General features: G+C 41.6%; 1 protein-coding gene across 3 annotated transcripts in view; it reads right to left on the bottom strand.

Annotated features, from left to right (window-relative positions):
* Positions 1-23,676, bottom strand: part of LOC101484253 (transcription factor IIIB 90 kDa subunit) — a 130,514-nt gene that overhangs the window by 73,119 nt on the left and 33,719 nt on the right. For all 3 annotated transcript variants that reach the window (XM_004554694.4, XM_004554693.4, XM_004554695.4), the window contains 6 exons: positions 20,186-20,335; positions 16,686-16,779; positions 16,358-16,484; positions 14,673-14,712; positions 14,182-14,274; positions 11,498-11,821 (listed from right to left, as the gene is read on the bottom strand). In XM_004554694.4, the coding sequence (XP_004554751.1) occupies positions 11,498-11,821; positions 14,182-14,274; positions 14,673-14,712; positions 16,358-16,484; positions 16,686-16,779; positions 20,186-20,335 (828 nt within the window). The remainder of the gene's footprint in view (positions 1-11,497; positions 11,822-14,181; positions 14,275-14,672; positions 14,713-16,357; positions 16,485-16,685; positions 16,780-20,185; positions 20,336-23,676) is intronic.

The following is a 23,676-nucleotide window of genomic DNA, read 5'->3' on the forward strand; positions in this document are numbered from 1 at the left end:
ATTGTGATTACCAGAAACAAAAACTGTGCGTGTGGTGTCAGTTCCAGACACGCCTGGTCTGGGTGGGACTCCTGCTAAAACTCCAGTGACACAGCATTAAAGGTCGAGGAAGGGAGGAGGTTGAGACAGTGAAATGACGTAACAGCCAGAGGCGAGCACCACGTTCTGCCTTTGCCTGCCTGCTAAACGGTAGCTGTCATCTCCTGTCAGGCTGGCGGCGGCAGACGAGACGGCTTCCCTTTGCCTCCTCGGGCCAGAAGACGCACATCATCTCCGATCACAGCTGGCTGCTGTGACGGGCTGCTGCCGCAGCCATCTCACCAGAGAGACTGACTGCTAACTGCTGCTGCTCACACACGCACACGCGCTGCCTGATTTCATATTCTGCACCACACTGCTGCTGCTGAGGTAGCTTAGCTTGTACTGACTCACTGAAAGCATATGATGGGCTGTCCACGGAGAACACTGAGGGCCTGAAATAAACATTACACTGTTTGCTTCGTCCTCTTGTGCCTCTGTGTTTCACTGATGCCCGTCTCCCTGCACTGCCATCGCCTGTCTGTCTGTCTGTCTGCCAGCCATCCAATTGTGTCCTCCCCTCCTCTGAGGGCCTGTGTCCATCCGGCCATATGTCCGTCAAGCTCTACTGTACCACCCCAGGCACTGCAAACACTCAGGCCTGACCAGCTGTCATGGCAGCAGAGAGGAAAACGTTCACAGTGAGCCAATGGGACGAGTTTGTGAATGGATTATCTGCATATATTAGCAATAAGCCATCATTAATTAAAGGGACAACTCGCTTCATTCTTGCTGATCAGCAGCAGATGATGGCCACAGGTTTGCACTGCTGCTGACTGAACAATAGCCTTCCATTAAATATATTCAGCAGGTGCTGAGATTAAAATACTCCACCTCATCTCCCCTCCTACACTTTATATGGAAGACCCACATGTTAAAGCCATTTAACATTTTTGTTAAATGATGCAATCAGACTGTGTGCTGACATCATCTATAACAAAGTGAGGTTTTAAATTCCTACTTCTGTTCATCCAGATGTTAATATTGCCACTTTGTTTTGTGCAACTTCACACACACATCAACTCTTTAACTAAACAACTGACGCTGTGGCTTGTTTGCAGGGGAACATTATCTGCACTTATCTGCCTACTTTCTGTAATTAGATTGGTCTCTCCATTGATCCCCCCCCCCATGTTGTGCTTTTTAATAGGTGATCACAGCAGTGCTGCATTTAGGTTTTTGTTGATTATCAGCAGTCATATTAAGCCCTGGCTTGGAATACCTGATTCAAATTTCCCTGCAGGGCTAACTCTTTTTTTCTATTGATCACTGAGCACCGTCTATCTACCATTGCGATACTGTGATATCGGCCATGATTTTGGACTTTGCATGTCTTTTTGTTGGTTGTTTTCTGGAGGAGGGGGGGAACTTGTTCAGACTACGTTTGGTCAAGAGTATGGCTAGCAACCTTCAATGAAAGAATGCACAGGTGCAAGAAACTACATCCCTGCTAATTAGTGTTAGGTAACAAACTAATAAAATAAAAATCTAGCAAACTATAAAACGACTAATGTGCCTGAGCTTTTGTGCAGTTCTTTGTTTCTCAGCTGTAACTGTTGTTTTTACCTGCTCAGTGATGAATGGTACAAGCAAGTAACCAGTATCGACTGATAGGGTATCCAGGCAGACTGGTAATTGGGGCTCATACTAAATAGTAGGGCTGCACGATTTCGCATAAAATGAGAATCACGATTTTTTTTGGCTTAGAATTGAGATCACGATTCTCTCACGATTTTCTTTTCCAGTATAAATATTTATTGCACTTATTAACTGCACATCAACTTCGTAACAGTTGAGACTGAACATAAAAACAATAAATATAAAAACAATAAATAAATATAAAAACAACAAATATCTCACGTTTTGTTGTTGCCGCAAAATGTTGTACTGCTTGAAATTCTGTCTCCACCTTTGCTCGACACTGCGTGTATAGAGCAGGTAGTGCAACAATAGAAAAATAGTTGCGGGACGGCACTGTGTAGCGTTTGTCTAGGGTGTTGATCATTTTCCTAAATCCCTCGTTTTGCACAGTGTTGCTGGGAGCCATATCTTTGGTCAGGTGATAAGTGATAGCCTCCGTAATTTCTTTGTGCCTGCGGGAGTTCGACGGGTATAGGGAAGCGCTGTATAAGGTTCCCGTTATTGATGTTTGGGTGGTTGACCGGGACGGATTTTCTCCTGTCACTTTCTCGTCATCCCTGACGTGCTCTCCGTTGTTTTTTCCCTGCTAATGTTAGCATCACACGGCACAGCTTCTGTATCACGTGGTATAAAGCTCCGCCCTTGTCATTTGTTGAGCAGGAAGAGTGAGCGCTTGTTTTCATGCAGAGTACGTCCCGGATCAAAATGCGGTACAATCGTCGTCGTCGTCTTTTTTTTTTTTTTTTTTTTTTTTTATAAATCGTTGTCATTTGGAAATGAGATCGCACATAAGTATGAATCGAGATCGCGATTTTCTAACGATTAATCGTGCAGCCCTACTAAATAGCCAGACTCTTACTCTGTATGTCATACCTCTCTATCTGAGAAAAGAAAAAAAAACAGTGCTGTCATGTTTTAATTGTGAGATAAATCAATCATTACTTGGGTTGTTAGAAGGTCGTGTGTGTGTGTGTGTGTGTGTGTGTGTGTGTGTGTCTCAGCTTTTCCAACAACTCGCTTTAACTACTGAGATCTGTCCTTCACAAGACATTTGGTCACAGATTCATCTTTCCACACTTTGTCTTCTTTCAAAGTTTGACCCATTTTCAGCAAATGTGGTGCGAATCCTTCCAGTATCCAAACACAGTTTCCTTTGTTTCGCAAATTCTGGTTTCAAAATCTTTGATAATACAGAAAAGGTGCATAAATGTTTTTAGGAAATGTTCTTTTCATTCCTAACCAGAAACAGTTAGAGGGAAAAACACTTAAGATGAAGCTCTCTCGATCGACGTTGGGAACACTTGTAGCTGCTGGGATCAAACCGGCGACCTCGTGGTTTGAAGGGCTGCCTCTCTGCTCATTAGCACAGCAACAACACAACACAAAGGAGCTCGCAGAGCTTTTTTCCACTTTACCACCTCAGCAGTCAGATGTGAAAGCATGGTGATGCTGAAACTGATGAGACTTTGCATTTCCTTTCATCCCTGAACAACTCCTCTGTGGACGGGGAAGAGATGAGACAGATGCTGCTCATTTAAAAGACTGTAATTGACTCAGCAGAGCTGCTGTCAGAGCAGAGATCTGTCGGAGAGCTTCGACTGCGCCCTGGAGTGCTCAGAGCCACGATTTACTGCAGCGATTGCTATTAGTGCAGACGATGGATGCAAGAAAATGTTTCAAGAGAACAAGTTCTTATCTGGGGAGCGATGTTGGTTTCCTTAAACAGCCTAACATCCCAAAAATGGGCTGTGAAATAAAGTTAGGTCTTTGAAATGAAATGGATTCTTAAAAGTGCAAAAGGCCCTGCTAAAATCTAGAGTTTCGCTCACTTCAAACAGCTCTCTCCCCAGACGTTTGCAGGCAATAAAAACAGCAGAGTGGTTTGACAAGAGCTGTTCTCACCGAGGTAGTTAAGGTCAGGGCACACGTCATTGATTGAACTAAGTGCTCCGCTGAAAACAGTGTGCCTCAATCAATGCTGCCTCTAATGGCGCAGGTCAGAGTTCCCCGAAGACCTCGACTACAGGCGAATGTGACAAAGTCATCGGGGGGTGCTGGAGTCACGTTCCTTCTTCCGGCGCATTTGCTGGTCAGCCAGGCTGCTCTCGGGCTCACTTTGTCCTCTGATAGCACAAGTTAATGAAAATGCCATAACTCCGACAGGCTGTCAGTGACGGAGAGGAGTGAAACGAGGAGAGGCAGAATGGAGTTTAACTAGGAAGGCTGCCACCTCCCTTTCAGTAACACAAATGGATGGAGCACTCATACTCTCTCAGAAGGAAAGTCTTCTGTTGTTTGCACGAGCTCATGATTGCACATGGTTAATGAGAACTTTTACATCAGGGAGTTTAAACATACTTCTATAGTGAATCTTTTTACTTTTACTTGAGTAACGGGCCCAAACACTTGTTTCATCGCTTTGAAAAACAGTTATTCCACACAAACCCATTTGCAGGCTCTTGTGCTGTGCTACTGTTCATGTAATAAAGTACATCAGTAAGGCACAGCGCCAATTTTCCACACAATTCATTCCTGCCAATTATTATGATGTCCTGCAGTTCCCGCTGCCAAACCACTGAAAGAAAAAGTCCTGGAAACTCCCCTGAGGTCAGGCACTCGTAAGGTTCTTTAGGAGAGGCTCCGACTTTGTCCTTTATTCTCACCCCCCCCGGAGAGCTCTACCGCACTGGCCTGTAGGTTAAATACCCAATAATAAGAATTGTAGCCTGTATTGTATTTGTGTGGATAGATCAGAGCAAGACAGTTTAGCCAGCTGAAGATTTATTTTTCTACTTTTTCATTCTTTGAGATGTCTGGGAAAAGCTTAAAAACCTCAGATTTCTTTCTTAGGGTTTGACAAAACTCTGAATAAATTTTCTCTGTAAGTAGGCTGGCTTTTTTGCTATTTTTTTTTTAAAGTGACCTATGATGATAACTTCCAGCTCTCCGTTTTCATGGTACGGTTTTTACAAGAGTAGTTTTACAAAATAATCCTATAATAAGACAGATTATCTCAAAAAAAAAAAAAAAAAAAAAAAAAAAAAAAAGCCATTTCAGCTTCTCTCTCCCTTTAAGCCATTTTTCTTTTGACTGGCCGCCACGCCAAACACAAACGGTAGGTGGGCGGGGCTTCTGTGCCAACAGCCAGAGCTGTATGGCTGAGATGACCCCTCTGACATCATACAGTAGCAGAATATTTAGAGCCTCAGCTTTTGGTTTATGCTGTGAGTTACACACTGTCAATATACTGAATCACTGACAACCAAAGTGGGATTCTAAAAACTAACAAGGAAAAAAAAAAAAAAAATGCCAATGCGGGTAAGTACACAATCAAACCCAAGTGTGCTCTGTATCTCCATCTACCTTAAAACTAAAAAGATCAACTGGTGACTTTGTTCCAGACCATCTGCGTTTTCTTTTTACTTCGTTTCCTTTGCCGTTTCCCTTTTCCCGAGTGAATCCAAAATTACACCCTTTCACTTCCTCCAGTGCCCTGCCCTCCACTAACAATGTCCACAAAACCTACACACTGGAGTGTGCAGATGAAAGGCTCGGTCCTAATGACAAGGTACCCTGTCCACTTAATACTTCAAAGATTGAGGTTCTGCAGCAGAGGGAGGGGGAAGGGGGTCCACAACGCTCATGCAGCCCCTCCTGTATCCACCCCAATTAGCCAAAGCCTCAGATGAACCAGGACCAGCCTGCATTCACTAAACCTCTGTGTGTGTCCACCTCCAAGTAACAGGCCTCCAAACAAAAAACAAAGAGCTACATGATGGAGAGCTTTCGGCTAACACAGTAATTACGTCACATTTGTGTATGTAAGTCTACACGCAGCAGTCACACATACATCTACACCGTGTCAAACATTGGCAAACACCCGAAACCCAGAAATCAGGATGTTTTTTCCCCTCCCTTTCACTGTATCTCAATGGCATCACAAAATTATACTAATTAGACTAATTACAGAGTAAAAGCATGACAGGTCGCTTTCAGGCAGTATTTTTAAATCCAACAGCAGCACAGTAAACATGGTGGAGGTTAAGTTTATTTTGTTTTTGCAAATCACGTGATTAAATAAGGTCAACTGTGGAAGCAGAAACGGGGACAGAAAACGCACAAACAGCACAGATTTTGGTGTGGATCTTGTGTAAGAGTCAAATCAAGTCTGAAAACCACTGCCACAAATGACGGTTTGTAACACTGTTAAAGGATTTAAACCTCCAGAGTAACCCGAAAGAAGGACACAGACCCCAGGGACTGAACGCCTCCCCTGTAATCACACAGCTCCCCGCTGAGGTCAGCCTCCACTCCCACCAGCCAACCATTAAACCCTTCAATCATGCCCCATTTTTCATTTTTAATGGCAACTTTGTCATTCATGGCCACATCCGATGAGCCTCGCGACAATAATCGAGTAAGATGACTCAAACTAACGTCACTCCATAACAAAGCCAATAAAGACGGAGACACATTTACAATTAACATAAGCGCTTATGATTCAGAGCGCTGTAATTCACTGCAGTTGTGGCTTTTCTCACTCTGAACCTCACCACGGTCGCAGATTTCCCCACGATAGGATGACATCAGTGGGATTATTGGGGACGTCTTCATCAGGTTAATGGCTGGTTTGACCCAAGCTATGGAGACCTTCTCATGGACCACAAATATTCAGATTGTGTTCATGTGTTTAAGGTGATAATCTTCATGTATCACAGCCACAGGCACTTCATTTACATTTTAGACATGTAGTGGAGTCTTCTCCACATTTCTGAAAATGGGCCATGTTTCACAAAAGCTTGTGCAACCAACCGTGGACGAAATTCTTAGAAAATGTTCATCTTTTTGTTAATTAATCTTCTCCATTAACCATGAAAAAGCCTGAACCATGAAATAGCTGCCAGAAAATTATATTTTCATGATAATAGAGTTCATGCCCTGAACCTTCTGAAAAGTCACAAGAATTAAATATATTTTTCTTACATGAACTTTAATTTGTAACATATTTGCTACCATCAAGCATTCTTCCACTTTTTTGCAATTTATTGCTTAAAGAATGTATTGTGAAATAATAAAAATGGAGAATCTTACTGATGTAGAAGTCTCAAAACAGGGTAATGAAAAGTGTTGACATTATTTTGTTCAAGCTGAGATATTAGCTCTCTAAAGTTACTTATATCTACCAACACAGAGAACTGCTGACTGTACAATAAGCCTACTCTTCAGTCTAACAGTACAGATGGTGTTGATGCTCCGTCAATGCTCCAATTAAGCCCAGATGGAAAAACATCTGAAAAACATGAGTTTTGTGCAGATGTTCATCCGTCAGATATCTCAAACTTCCGACCTGAATGCTATCGTGCTAGCATGATTAGCTTTTAAAGTGGCAGACGTGCGATCTTCATGAATCTTGCACGTTAACTTGCATCCTGTGATTTAATGGCTACTTAAGTGGAGTTTGCACTGAATAAAAATGTAACACGTTCCAAATCATTATTCATGAATAATCATAATTATTCAGTTCATTTGTCCAAGATGAGTGTGTCCTAAGAGAGAGGAAGACAGTGTTACTGACAGACTAAGAGATAAGCACATCCACCATGAAATTGGTTCTAAATGCAGCATTTTGCGCTTTAGCCACCACGTTAGTTTCACTGGAGGCAGAATTAATCAAATTTGGTTGAGTGTAGAGTGCTAACTTATCTGCTAATGCTAGCAACCTTGCTCTTCAATCCACTTTCTCACTCAGTATGTGTTAACAGACCTCTCTGCACTGAATCGTACTTGTTATTAATCTCTGGCTCTCTTCCACAGCATGTCTTTTATCCTGTCTTCCTTCTCTCACCCCAACCGGTCGGAGCAGATGGCCCCGCCCCTCCCTGAGCCTGGTTCTGCTGGAGGTTTCTTCCTGTTAAAAGGGAGTTTTTCCTTCCCACTCTTGCCAAAGTGCTTGCTCATAGGGGGTCATATGATTGTTCGGTTTTTCTCTGTGTTTATTATTGTAGGGCCTACCTTACAATATAAAACGCCTGACACTCACATTTGTAAATTAGTGCTAAAACTTAAAATAAAAGAATTCACTACCCAAAACTGGAGTGCAAAGTTCAATACAAGAATAATTCAAGAAGATATTTCTAACCTATAGCACACACATGTCAGAGGTCCAGTTCAGTGACTCCAGAGTTGCAGTGGCAGCCAGCTCAATGTACATGTACAACTAAATTATCCAGTAACCAGATGATGATTTATAAAAAGTAAATCATGTTCTGCATGGTTATTAATGGTTGTTATGACACAAGAAACTATCCACAGAGGCCAACCAACTCTTCAGAGCTGTAAAGTTGGGTATTTTAACTCTAAGGACTGACTGTCTCAAGTGTGAGTTAGTGGAGCTGCAGTTTTTGGCACTTCATTTGTTCGGCCGTGGAGGTTCCCACTTGGTGTTCCCATCTTTACAATCTAAAACTGTATTTGCCCTGCTGACTTTAATGTTTCATTTAAAAGGAAAGTCCACTGTGAAATTTAACACTCCCTTTTGCCCGAGAAGCTTTTTATCCAGCTAGATTGTTTCATGCCGAGTTGTCCAGTTTTGGAGAAAAGCACAACAAGCCTCTCTCATGCCGATTGTAGTTTGGTAGTAAGAAACTACACAAAAATACACAAGGTTTATGGATTTTTCCCCAACAGGGTTGAAATTTCTGGAAAGACTTATAGTGCTTCTGAGTTCTTAGTGCCTCAAGGCAAAGACCATTTAGTTTCATTATATTTGAGAGAAGATCGACATGTCATTATCTCCCAAACCAGCAAAAAACAGTCTAGATGGACAATTTGGGCCAAGTAGTTCAAGTCAAGTAAGTTTTGTTTTGTTTCTTTTTTAAGAGCAGTATCTGATTCCCTTAACTATTATATTAAGTATTATAGCCAACCGCATTCTTTTTTACCGTTTTGAGTTTTCACGGTACTTTTGGCTGCTCCTTTAATTCCTCCTCATCAGGATGGATCTGTTGATTGGGTACAGATTTTACACTGGATGGCATTCCTAATGTAACCCTCCCATTTATCCAGGCCAGACAGATACTAGGAGTGCAATAGTTTGTGATTCATGAGGCTGGGTTTGTGTCCCGTCCCACTCTTGAATCGGGGCTCTGTTACACCCAAGGTGAATTTACCTGCTACTCCATCACTGAGCCAAGTTTTAAGTTTTCAAAATAAAACATAATTTACACATTTATTTTGCTTTTCCTACTATATCAAGCCACTGTTCCAAAACAGAGGTGAATATAAAGCCATGATTTTTTAATGTGTTACAACCCTTTGGTCAATCCCTATTCTTAACAATATGAATCACAGACAGTTGGCTATCCTCTTTGGCCCCACCAAAACTTGACATTTAAAGGGTACTTGGTCTTAAGTGCTGTTCAGGGAAATAAATGTAAAAATTTAAGAGCATTTGTCGAGAAAAAGTCTCAGAAATGACTTTTAAAGGGGACCTAGGTCAATATTTATGGTCACAAAAAAGCTTCTGCTGAGATTCAAACCTTCTGACCTTTAAGGTGCATGATGTTCTCTGAACATAAAGCCACGTCATAACCTCTCCTACCCCCCCAATCAATCAAAACACTTCACCTTCCACTCTTAGCCTCTCATGACTCCCCCATCCTCCCATTCAGAGCTGTAAAAACAGGCTTTTACATCAGAACAGATGCAGCATCATGGCACCATTACACTGCATCCATCAACACCTCTGTGCACCCAGCTAAGAAGGGGTGGGGGTGCAGTGCATCCTACTCGTGTAATTAAGTAATTACACACAATGTATGATGGATTCCTGTAATGGTTTATTTTTGAAACTGTTAATAAGTCAAATTGACTGAGGGTGTAATCAGATGTATGATCTGTTGGCTCTTTTTTCATGAATACTGGAGAACACTCGAGTAGTTTAGTTTTAATTCTATTTAATTTTATTTATATAGCATTAGATCACAACAACAGTTGCAACGAGGTTTATATTGTAAAATAAAGACGCTGCAATGATCGAGAGAAAAACCCCAGCAATCAAATGATCCTCTTTGAAGAAGCACTTTGGCAAGAGTGGGAAGGAAAAACTCCCTTTTAACAGGAAGAGACCTCCAGCAGAACCAGGCTTTTACATGTGAAAGACTTTATAACACAGACAAGTTTTATAAAGACTTTATAATTTCTAAACAGAAGCTGCAAAAATAAACTGGCTGAAATTATTTCAGCAACAGATTCAAGTATTCATGCTGAACTAAAGGTGGAAAAGTGTTCGTGTCACCGACAAAAAGTTCAGTTTGGAGTACACATGCTTTATTTTTATGTCCTTTAGGTTTTCTACGTTCATTTCTATTATGCCTAGGTTGCCATTATAATTCTTTGTTATTAGATCCCCCTTGTGTATTCAACCCCTGTGTTAAGTCTCCCTCACCTTCATGTGTTTCATGTCTGCGTGTCTTGTGTTGTCAAGTTCTTGTTGTCATGTCATTATGTTTCCTGTTTTATTTTGAAGAGGTCTTGTGTTCCTTTGTTCAGCGTGTTTGGTTTTACTCCCCCCCCCCGGTGGCGTCGTTATGTTCATTCTTATCAGCCGTTTCCCCGGGTGTTTCCACTTCCTCTGATCACCTCATGTTTGCATTTAGTCTGTGTGTTTCCAGTCATTCGTGTTCAGGTCGTCTGCTAAGTTCACGTCATGTTTCCAGGTATTCACGTATTCTTGTCAGGTTTTCCATTCTTCCAGGTTTCCTCCCAGTTTAGGGTTTAGTTTAGCGTTGTCATTGATTTTGTCTTTTGTTTTGTACTTATTCATCATCCACTATAAATATATCGCTTTCTGTTAAAAGTTATCGCTTTGCGTGTCTGCACTTGGGTCCCCTTCCTCACTCCATACAGTCTGCCTCAGCCAGACTGTGACAATGCAGATGATGACTAGAAGTGTCAGAAAAGACCAGGAGACTAACTTGGCTCAATATCACTTCTAAAACAAATAAACAAATAAGAAAAAAAAATAAAAATAACAGGCACGGCTCAAAAATGAAAATCGGGAGTGCAAAATTATCCAAATAAACATGTTTAAATGTCGTTTCTGGAGAGAAATGGTTCAAAGTCCCTCAAATAAACAAAACACTACAACAACATGAACATTTTTGATCTCCAGTGTCCTCGAGGGTTCAGACATATAGCAAACACATCCTCCCACACATTCGAAAAGAAAAGGTAACGCAGAACAGGAGACATTTCAAACACAGCACAGCCTATTTCATTCATAGAGCCCAGTTAATTACTGCAATTAAACCTGAGAGAGAATCCTTTAACATGATTATGGATTATTATGGTGATACTGAACGTACGAGACACAGTCAAGGATGAATGATATCACTGCAGCACTCTGAAGCAGATCATTCTCAAGGGTACACCTGCTTTTATAAAGACGTTTGCTGAGGCAGACGAAATAATGCCTGACGTCTCGTCTTAAACGCACCGCCGTCTTCAAATTGCTTTTTAAACTACTGTTTGCACAGTCAGGGTTTATTAAGCTTCTACTTGTCTTGGATCATTTTTATGGCACATTAAATGCAGTGTAACAATGCAGGAACAAATAAGGTTAAAGAAAATAAATCTAAAATGTTGGTCGCATACGAAACTTGACACGACAAACAAATGAGATTATAACAGAAATCAGCAATAATCTCATGTCCGATGTTGCAAATAAATAAAGAAAAAGGATGGAGCTATTCCAAGATGATAAATAACTTGTACTTACCGTTCTCCTTCTCGTCTGTGACACAGCTGCTGATGGACTCTGAGAGGCCCAGTGTGGCTGATGAGGGCATCGATCCCAGGAGGAACGCCAGCGATGGGGCTTTTCTCTGTGGGAAGTCCCCGTCGTCCTCTTGCTCCTGGTTCCCCTCCTCGTCTTCTGGTCTCTTCTGCTCCAGTTTTATCAGAGCCTCCAGTGTGAGCTCGTTAAGGTCTTTGCCAAAGTGCTTGGCCACAGCTCGAAGCTCATCTTCGTCTTCTGGTTCCTCGTCGTCCACCAGCTTCGATGACATGGAGAGAATGTTGTTTTTGTCATCATTTTCCAAATCTGTGGAGCAGGACAAACGTGGGGATGTGTCATTCATTTACCACTTTGTGTGCAAAGTCTTTATGCTAAGCTATTTAGATAATTGGACGATAAACAACACACTGAAAGCTTTTAACTTTTGTCACCATGTTTATTAAAATGTAAACACACAAACGTGTCTGGACAAGGCGACTGAAACAACCATTCATGTGTGTCAGCTTAACAGCATATAGGGATGCAGTTATAATGCTATAATAACCGGCAGGTGACTTGTTTAATTCTCAGACTCACAATAAAATAAAATAAAACATCTGTCCTTGAAAAAATTCCCACTTTTACTTTGCTTCATTTTATGTAGTTCGTAACTCCTGAGTATTCCCTGAAGATTAATAAGACTGCATAATTGTACACCATAGTTAGAGTTTTCAAATTAAATTAGTGGAAAAAAACAAACCCACATTTTCCAGCACACTGAAAGCAGCCACAGCAGTTAAAGGGTCAAGATACTGATCTAAAATCCCACAAGTGCAGGGAATTTATTCGGCTTCCCGAGTCGCAGAAAATGGAATGGTGATAAATATTCATATTCTGACAAAGTAATTGGGATCATAGTTGTGGCTGTCCTGCTACCTAATTAAAATGTGTCCTTTAATCAGCCATAATTAAAATGTCCCCTCACAGGCTCGAGACCTCAAATCGGGAAATCAACTCGGTCTGAGAAGAAACGAACTGCTGCCGGATTTGAAAGCGTCACGGCAGCTGGAAGAACAACATGCCTGAAATCAGTGACAGACCTGCGACCCCCCCACTGCGTAGAAACAGAGGGATACCGGGGCTTGTTTGTGTGCGAGGAAGAAAGACAGACTGAGGCTGAGATAAAGAGCCAAAGGTAGAAAGAGATAAAGGGTGAGAGCAACAGGGAGTGCAGTCTGCTGTGTCTTATTTTTCCTGGGTGGGCCTGTGTGGGCCTTTCACAAACAGCAGCTCAGAGTTCTCGTCCTGCCCGAGTGAGCGACAGAAAGACAAATAAAAGCGTCATCCCGCATTAACGCAGCGGTGTTTCCCCTCTGATATCTGGATTTGGGCGTCCCACTCAACCTAATCAGCAGCAGCTTCTATTATTGCTGCTGCATTCACTCGCTGACACGTCGGCTCGGTGTTCAGAATTCACGCTACGAGATGTTCGCTTGCAAATCGGTAGCCGCACTAGCAGCTAAACGCTCAAACACTGTTTAACAGACAAAATGCCGAGAGACAGCTTTTCTATCCTTAGCTCCAGACCGGTCATGGTGCCATTTTTTAAATGGTTATTTTATTATAATCCAAGGTCAATGGTTTTATCTTCAATACAGAATGTAGTGCCTTCATAGTTGGCTTTTCAGGCCTGCGTCACTCAAATATCACGTTTAACCTTAATACTGCACCACAAACTCAACTCATGCACCTTAAACATGAGTTTAAGGTCTATACAAAGAATATAATATGAATAAATAAATAAATAAATAAAACCCTCTTTAACTAGGGCCCCTGGCAATAAATCCACTGTGGTCTGCTCACCATCATACAACAATGAGACGCCAATAAAGAACTAAATAAACTTATAGAATGGTAACAAGTTATGAGTGGGAACATAAATATAAATAAACGTAGCACAGAAAGAAAAGACATTTGTGTCTGCTCAGTTATTTCTTTGTTGTAACAATGCTACACTCACAGCTGCTGACCAGTATGATCAGGTGGTACCAGGCTGCTGTGGCAGTGTACGGTTCCTCCACATGCTACTGAGGTCCCAGCTTGTTAAACGCCCGTATGTCTCGTTTCTTCGGACTTCAATCATCCAATCCAACAAACAAACCCAACAAATAGCAGAATAAACTGTTTGGCAAATGTTTCATGGTCACAACCCACATACTCAACCTTGCTGAACAATGGATTTTACTTACAAATGTGGCACTGTTTAAGGCTTTCCAGCAGTATAAGATATTATTTCCTATTAAGATATTTCCTTAGAGGTCAAATTCAAACTGTCCCTGTGAAAATTGGGATTTGCATTTTTTACCACAGAGCCAAAACTCCAGAGCAAACCTGTCTCCTGACATACCAGAGTACAACCTCGGAAGAATATGGACAGCAAATCAGACTTTAGTTGGTCACACTGTCTGGATTCTCAGGCTTTTAAAAAACACTCCATACATACAGTGCTGCTGCAAAAAAAATATGCATTAGCCAACATAAGCAAGCAGCAGTGTTCAGTCACTGAAAGGTCCACCACTAAAAACCTCCCAAACCTCCAGAAAACCCTGCGTGGAGCAGAGCAAGGTCTTGTTTACCCCAGCACATAAACAGCTGAGGACATGAGAAGGGTTTCTGAAATCACTCACCTCCCTTAGCATAGGCAGCGTACACTCCTCTTAGTTTGGGTCTGCTGCTCTCCAGCTCTGCATCTATTTCTTCCTGGTATTCCTGAATTTCACCTGTTGAAGGTGTAAAACAATGTCAAAGGAACTCTTCCATAAAGACTTAGATTGCGTGATTCTCTAGGGCTTTCTAGGCTAACCCATTCAATTATATTTCTCATAGTCCCATAATTACAGCACAATATGTTAGCAGTGTAACATAATGCAAGGTTAATTACAAGTTGTACGGAGCCTAAATCATGTCCTCTATTTATGTTTTCTTTGCTTTAACCACATCCAACACTGATCTGCTTTTAGTCGAGGTCAACAAACACCAACAAGAAAACAACAACAACATGTAACCAAATGTCCATCTTTAACACACAAACTTTTCTGAAAACTTAACAAAATAAAAGAAACTTGAGCCAGGACTTTGTGTCTGTGGTGGCAAACAGACAGCGACGAGACATTCATACCTTCGACGTCATCCATTTTTTTCTTGATCTCAATCTCCAGCTACAGCGAGGGAGAGAAAAGAGAGGGTTTGGATGAGACAATGAAAGTAGCTTCCTCTCTAATAGTGGCTACAGGGTGAAACGATCGCTGAATAAAACCTCTTAGAATAAAAGAAGGTTATAACACGAGGGCTCTGGGGTGGTTGACGGCAGCACCCTTTGCTCTCAGAGTGCTTTTTCCTCCCCGGTGTATAACGTGCGTGAGTTTGATTTGATGTTGCTGGTGTGAGACTCGACTAAAGAACAGCACTCTGTGAGTACTTTCACAAAGCTTTTACATTAACTCCAATGTTTCCTCTTTTTTACATTATGGCATGAGAAAGGTCAGCTCATTACTGGGCAAAAGCTCCACCAGTAAAGTCAGATCAGTAAAAAAAAATTACCACTTTTTAACTTTTGGCCACATGTCACAGCTTTTGTTTGTTAAAGCCGGGTGAAAAACAAGTACGCTCCGACTCTCTGAAGCCCATCTGTCAGTTTCCACAAAGAAAAACCCAAGATCTTGAGAATTTGCTGCTGTCAGGCTACAGTTTACAGTTTTTGTGGCCAAGAATGAACAAACTGCTGTAAACGTCTCCAGAAAGCAACGACTCTTTTTAATGATACCTAATTTTTAACAGAAATCGCCACCGCATTCATCAAACATCAACAATATTGATATGGAGAATACTCAGATTTCATTTTTCAAATCATGATTATGATAAATCCTAGTACGAAGTGTCACCTGAACCTGGGTTAATGCAGTAACAGCCTTTCAAGTAATAAAGCCTTTTTCATCTCTGATTAACGAGCTGGTCGTCTTCAATCATGAGCCCAATACGACACCTTCACATGTTAACTTCATTTCATCGGCCTTTTTTAAAGTAACATTTTCCAGCCTTACAATCACATTGTATTTAATTAAATGGCAGGCTGGCCAGACGTCACGCTGTGGAAATGTCCCAAGAGTGAGGTGATTCCTCTTGAAGGCTGGCATTAGACAGAAAAATGAAGACGTTAACCTCTGCAATGAGTAATCATCACGCCATGTATGATGAATGGGAGTCGCATGCAGTTAGCTCAAGTTTCATTAGCTCTGCTTGCAGGTCAGTCCATTTTTTGTTGTGCAAAATCCCTTTAGAATACTAGAAGGAATAAAGCAAAGTAAAACTTCTATTGTGAAATACTTTTTACTCAAATAATGGTGAGTGGGGAAAAAAGGACTTTTAAACCCCCAAAACCCCTGAAGTACAGAAGCTATATGGAATTTAAGACCTGAAAATTAGGCACCAGATATATTCTACACGCACTCACCCCTAAATCATCAGGCATGTCTCCTGTTATCTGTTAAAGCAACAAGTATGTGGGACAATGCCTTAAAAAGAGCACGATGGCCTTTTACAGAGCCCACAAAGTGTGAGGACACCGACAACACTGATGCTGTTAGTTTAGAGGTTAATACCCTTCATCCATTATTGGGGAAAGCCTGAGGGCTGTATGTCACCATCAAGATAATAAAGGATGAAATTTTAATATTCCCTGTGGAGGGATGAATGGGTCATTTCATGAGTAATTGAGTTGATCAGAATTGATGCGCATGTGCGTTTCTAATGCTATGGCACATTAATTGGGGTGAATTGAAGGCTGAGGTTTGTGTGGAAAAACACCTGCTGGGCTTTCTTCTTCTTTAGTCCGGCTGTGTAGCAGGGCGGGTCACACTCTTGGTCCAGATCCACCTTCATGAACTCCTCGATGGTGAGCTGGCTGGTCGGCGTGTCCTCAAACTCTGTCAGTCTAACGCAAAGTGGCGTTACAAGGCAAAAGATAAGTTAGGTAATTAAGATCCAACTAAACATCTGGGCTGATCATCTGGACCAGCAGAACTTTTAAAGAAGGAACTTCTGCTGCTCATTTTGGCAAAAACAGACAAATCCCATAAACTTCGAGCCTCCACAGCCGGGATTTTCTACCAAATCACAAACTTTGATCGCCCACCTTTTTCTCAGCGTGGATTCGCACACTTTGACGATGTTGACTATTTCTTTGACAGTGCGCCGAAAGTCATGTAGTCGAGCAGCTACAAGAAGGGCTGGAAACAAACAAGCAAACACACACAGGGATGAGATTTAACCAGAATCTGCACAGAAGCAATAACAAAACGTGTGTCCGTGTATGATTAGAGAAAAGGCCGAGATGTGACTAAACACTAAAAAAAAAAAAAAGTTATGCGCTTATGGTTTTAGGCACTTTTAGATGTGCACCTTAAACAGTGAAGAGGAGCCAACAAGACGGGGGCACCTCAGAGCCAACAAATCCACCCCCACATTAAAAAAAGGAGAAACAACAACGCTAATATTATGCAATGAATTGCAGTGTGAGCCTTGAAGGGGAACAGTTATGTAACTGTCATTAGACTTGCCTCGCTCAAGAGCCTGTTAAAAGATAGATGCGTGCTTCCACTTCCACATGCACACTTCTAACAGCCTTGAGGAGTGAAGTGGTGGCTTTTTAGCTCCGCTGAGGACTTTCTCAAACATTTTTCATCGCCATTACCTTAAAAACCACACGACTTCAGATTTGCAAGTTTTCCTTGCTGAATACATTCGTCGCTTCGCATTCACAAGCTCTTTGCCCTTGAAATCACAAGAAGCAACTTATAAACTCGTCTCTCCTGGCACAAACTTTTTTTTGCATATGTTTAAAACCGTCAACAGTGATATTTGCATCATATTTAGGAACAAACTTTTCCTTCTTCCATTTGAGTGTTTCCTTCTCAAAGATTTATGATGAGTAATTAAATATTAAGGTAATCCAGCAGAGTAACAGAGAAAGATGAAAACTGAAACCATGGGAGTAAACATGCAGGGAGCAGCAGAAGGCGGCGATTCGATTTCAGGACGTCTTAGCAGGTAATGCACAAAGCCTCAATGTACTGGGCTTTGTAGCAATCACAACACAATAAGGAAGGAAGGCCTTTGAGTTCAGCTGTTTAATATAAACTGCACCACCAAAGTCCCGTAAAGACGATGACGTACCTGGTGGGAAACCAAAACCTCACACGCTGCAGCCAGCTTAGACAGGTGCTGGCAGGATCGGCTTTCCCACAGGTTTCACTGGCAGGTGACCAAAAGATCCACAGTAGGAACACTCAGCAAGGCTGCAAACACTGCGAGAGGTGCAGCTGACTGTTAGCGTGCAGCACCCGTGAATAAACGATGCTCGTCTTTGGTTAATATAATCTAATGTTCTCATTTTATAAGACTGCACCTATGGTGTCAATCTGAAATTCATCGGTGACTTTGCACTTGAGTCATTGCAATCAACTCCAGAAGCTTCTCAGATAAGGCGTGAAACATCTTCATGAACTTAAAGAGGTTCAGTCGCTTTTCTTTTCAAGCTCCATTGAAAACTTAGAGTTTTCAGAAAACCTGACCTCTAACCTTGACCTTGAGGTCAGGGTCACCAAGACTCGACCAAGTTATCGTGTCCACACCCGGCAGGGTGATTACACTACCCCCATCAGCATTTAGAGCTGAAAGATAAAAACTGGACTTTTAAAAACTTAAAACTAACTGAAATGACTTTGTGAACTTAGAAAAGTAACTGAATCATGTATCATTTATTAACTGTCCAGCACCGTTCTGATATTTGGACCAGGTATCAGTCCAATAGTGCCTCAAAAGCTAGATGGGGTATCCAGAGCGGATCGACGCACTTCAGGTCTACATTGCTCTGTGTACTGTGCTGCATGTCAGCAGGAGTGCAGCAGCTGCTAAGGGGAGAAGTAGACTAGCGCAGAGTTAGCCAACAGCAAAGACTCAGAAGTTGGAGGCATTTCCCTCCTGCTACAACAACACGTTCTTCATGCTTCAGGCAACAGAGCTCCAACAACAGAGCTCTCTTTATCTCCCACTTTTCGTCTGTACTGTTGGAGCTCACACTTGTTTGGAAGTTTTCATCCCAGTGCACTAACACAACTGTTATCCTTTGTCACCAGCGTCAAATCTCCTCCACTACTCACGTGTGACGAGTACACCGACAGTAAAATCAAGAGCAGAGAGAGGAGAAACCAGCTCGAACGCAAACGACAGCAAAGACTCTCACATTAAGCTGAAATGAAACAAGTGCAAATAAAACAAGAAGCGGTCAGAGAGCACAAACCTGCACTAACTCTCTGGGCAGTATTTACTTTTAAGGGAAGACTATTGTAATTTGTATATATTCATTTATTTTTCTTTGTTTTTTAAAAACATACCTTAAGAAGTTTGTAGTGCAGTAAAAATCAGATAAAGGCAACATGACAGATTTACTTTTCATGGGTAATAGCTATTGATTTGTAAATAACTAGACATGAATAACCTTATTAGATAATATTATACTACAGTATATTAATAACTATACAGGCAGCTCATTCTGCTTCTCTTAACAATACTTTATAGATATAAAACATTTTGGGATCGAATTTAAAAAGGTTGACCTGGAAGATGTTGGTGGATGTGAGCCAAATGTTAATGGGTTGGTAACATGACCCCACTCTACACCCCTACAAAGCTTTATGAGAATTCATTCAAAACCTTTTGAGTTATCGTGTTAGGCACTACCAAAAACCTTCTAATATGTTAAAAGCGCTGTGGGAAGATTTGACACTTTCCAAACACATCACTCTGGACAGGTTTTACAGCTCTCTTTGGAGAGTTAACAGACAGGTATCGCGTTTGCAACCAAAAATCTTCATGTAGTTGGAAGAGTGGGATGCTAAGACATAAAGCTTATACAGAGACGTTCTCAGCATTTAGAAAAAAATGCTGAAAACCACTAAAACTGGCAGGAAGACAAGTTTCTATGAAACAACTCGTGCTGACAGGCATCTTTCAGCTCAGGCTGCCTAACCTGGGAATCATGTCGTGATAACACGATAACCCAGACAGCGAGAGAAATAAACTGTTTGTGTGTGAGCCTCCAAGCATCAAAGGCCAGGAGGGCTTAAGTGCACGGAACAAATCTCATGGTAAAAATTAGTCATAATTAGTAGTGTAAGCATGCACAGTGTGAACCTGGGAACCACTGCTTTCTGTCAAAATATAGCAGTCAGATACATCCTTGTGTTAGAGCTCTGAAGGTGCATGCAGCCCTTCTTACACTGATCTATAGCTGCCCCATGAGTGCATCTGCTTACATTCACTTCCTTATCACACTGATCAAGTCACCAGGAAAATGTGGCAAAATTAAAATTTCTTTTATTATTCCCTGTCAGAGAGAATGAGCCTCTTGTACTGCACTAAAACATGTAACAAAGCGTTCCGGTCACTGATCGGCTCTCTGAGAAACTGAGGTTAAAGCATCTTGATTAAGGGCACCTTGACTTTCCAGCAGAGAGCATTAATCACTTTCTTTCCTCAGATTTTCAGTCCCGCTGCTCAGAGCCTCGGGGCTGCTACCAGCACCCCTCCTGCGAATTGAAGAAGATACCCAGTGCTGCTTCAGCTTGTAGTTACCTGCTCCACAGAGTCCCGACGGCCTTCGCCCCGTGTGCATCCAGTCCCTCTTCATCCTCTGCACCAGACGCAGCGCCGTCATGGAGACCTCGCGGGTCTTATCGCCAAATTCCAGCATTTGGGCAAAACGGGGAATATAAAGGCACGGGTCTGGTGGCAAAAGGAAAGTTTTTTTTTTTCCCCCAAGTTAATCACAAGGACAGCCTTAAAAATGTACAACAATGCCTCTGTACTCCCCCCACTGTACTTTTCTTTGGTACAGCCGAGTTCTCAAAGTCAACATAATAATGCAACACTGTGGACGCTATACATCCACAGTTCATAGTATAGCATCAAGGAACCATTCAGGTTTTCTATGCCCTCATCTCCATTCATAATATGCCAAAGTAAAAACATAGATAAACAATTAAAATGACAAAGTTCTTGTTTCTACTATAATTTCTGATTTTTACAGTGAAACAAAAAACGATATTCTGTTAGTGAACAAAACGTTTCCTTTTTGTGATTCATTTTGTTTATACACCACATTCATTCATTATTTATAATCTCTGACTCTGTTCCACAGTGTGTCTCTCGTCCTGTCTCCCTCCCCCCTCAGACGGTCATGGCAGATGGCCGCCCCTCCCTGCGCCTGGTTCTCCTGGAGGCTTATTCCTGTTAGAAGGGAGTTTTTCCTTCTCACTGTCGCCAAGTGCTTGTTCATAAGGTGTCATCTGATTGGTGGGATTTTCTCTATATTATGCAGGGAGGTTACCTTACAACACAGCTAAGAATCAGAATCAGAATCAGAAACTTTATTGTCATTGTCATGAGAACAACGAAATTAAGAATGGTCCCCGATCATTGCATCATCCCTAGCAATATCAAAATATAAATAAAACAATAAAATTCAATAAATAAAATAGATAGAATACTTAAAATACTAATAAGATATAACAGTAAAACATTCACATACATTCCCACACACATGCTTCAGACCGTGCATAGATTAACACAAGAGTGGCGTGATGGACATTTTTTTTGTAGTATTCAGATGTGTTATTGCAGTTGGATAACAGCTGTGTTTGAGTCTATTAGTCCTTGCTCTGATTGCCCTGTACCGTCTGCCTGAGGGCAACAGTAAAACTTTACATTCAGACATTTATTTTAAATTGATTTCAAGCTTCTGTGTGCACCACTTTAAAAATATATAACCGTTTGAAAAAGATTCTTTTTGATACGGCCTTTATAAAGCCCCTTGAGGTGATTTTTGCTGTGATTTGAAGCTATATTAATAAAACTAAAATTGAACTGAAGTGAATATTTTAGATGAGCCTAATCTGAAGCTGTAGGCCAATCAAAGAGAAGACCTTTTCTCACACTGGGTGGAACGCACAAAAGACTTCAGGGTTGTTTGACTGTTTGACGTCAAGGAGCTAATTTTGAAGGTTGTGAACTAAATGTGCTCATGCCTGATGATCATGCGCAGCTCTGTGAGGAGATGCCACCATCCTGTTTCATGCTTCATCGTCATCTATGATGCCCTTCACCTTTGCCTCCTAACCGGACATCATTGTTGTTGTTGATACCTCAGCTGCTATTTTTCAAAGGTGATTTGATGATACTGCCCATCACCTTTCTGAGGAATGAGCAGCTCCTGTATGTAATCTAAAGCAACTGCAGCACGCTACACAGTTTATGAGTGTAAGTATCCTATTTAACATTTGTTTCGTGTTTGACTGATTGGAGAAGATAAACTGCGGGAAAGTCAAGGCCACTGTGCTCAAGTTTAATTCAGCTTCTCTCCAACCATGGAGCCAGAGGCCTCTCCTGATGGCACTTTAGCCAGAGCTCTGTCCAATAAACTGCTGCTCGCGTGCCCATGGATTTTTGTTTACAAGCCCTGGTTTGTGTGAACAGTAAACAGACCAAAATGCCAGAGCGAGTACACTTTTCCTCTCTTAGGCCAAAAGAAAAAAAAAGAAAAGGGAAAAAAAAATGACCAAAATCCAGCCTGAAACACATCCAGATCTCAACTTACTACCACCTGTGAGCTTCCCACTAAAACCAGTTTCTGACTGCTGGCTGCTAATTAGCTCCACTGGAGGACTGGAGGATTAGCATTTAGCTTGAGTGCACCTCGAAGCAGCCTGTTTCTCATTCAGCGACTCCATCCACATTTTCTCAGCTGGCGAAAGGATTTGGATGGGCAATCATCCAATCGCAAGCTCACTCCTTAAACTTTCTGCTCGCTTCTTCTGTCTCTGAGAGACTTGTACAGTTTTGTATGTCATAAACTTTATGCGAAATACTTTTTAAAAACATCACGACCACCTGCTTTTACCATGAAACTGCCTGGCAGGTGGCCCGTTTGCCTTTAGTCGCTTTTTATTGTGAAAAATGATTTTACCATGCTCTGAAATCCAGTTTAAAACTCAAATGAGGAGGAATCCGGTTCCCACTGTAGCCTGAAGACTAAAAGTCGAGTTTTGTGCCCCGACTGTGTCAAATACCTTTTGAAGTCAGAGGCTCTGTTTAAAGAGCAGCCCAGTGGAAAGCTGGTAGAGCCAGATGGTAATAAGATCCAGGCTGATCCCTTCCCCCCTCTGCACCGTGTAATGATACGTGTGCAGAGCTGGCCATCACTGCTCCAACTTTTTACTCGGTGTCTGTAAACTCAAAACCAGGCTGTTAAAATAGGTTGTTTAAGAAAAAAAAAAAACAGCCCAAATCCTCTTTCACCGTTGAATATAATCAATCTGTGATGCTCAAACAGCCCAGGAGTCTTTCTGTGATGGAGTGCTGTAGTTTACCTTTTTCGTGTAGCCACTTTACCTCAACCTGCCTCGCCTCTATTCCCCCAAATTACTTCGACCACCCCCAGAGAAGGGCTGCGAACTTGCTCCTTTCAATCAAATGTGGGAGCAGGGCTTCATGAATAGCATTAAAGTGTTATCATTCAGTCATGGGGAAGCTGCACCCTTCCCTCAACCCCCAAAACTGCAATGGCTCTCTATTCTAGTTTGTGTTACTCTGGGTACAGGACTCCGTCTCTCTAATAAATCCTTCTGTGTGTGATTGATGAACGGCAGTACAAGACGGCAGCACTACAGTGCGACCTAAAGCCTAATAAAATTTCATAAATCATTTTCTGGTCTTCAACTCCACTGAAGCTAAATCGCCGTACATGATATCGTGCTGTTGGTTTGATCACTTATTTCACAAATGACCAGAATTAGACGTCAAGCAGCTTTTAGGAATTTACAATGTAGCAAACAAACAGAAAGTTTTGCTAATACTGTTACATTTATACTAGTTTGTTAGACACTTTATATTGATATACTGCAAGGCACTGTTAATTTTGATTTTGTTGCAGGCATAATTTAGGCATCTAATTTTTTTGTTTTAGTTGACTATAGTAGACTAAAACTAAAGTTGAGTCAGTTAAATAATATAAAGTGTTAAAGTTTTTTCCTTGAAATCAAATGTGAAACGTGTGCATCGTTCTTTTC

This window comes from Maylandia zebra, linkage group LG19, assembly GCF_041146795.1.
Source record: "Maylandia zebra isolate NMK-2024a linkage group LG19, Mzebra_GT3a, whole genome shotgun sequence".
Classification (NCBI taxonomy): Eukaryota; Metazoa; Chordata; class Actinopteri; order Cichliformes; family Cichlidae; genus Maylandia; species Maylandia zebra.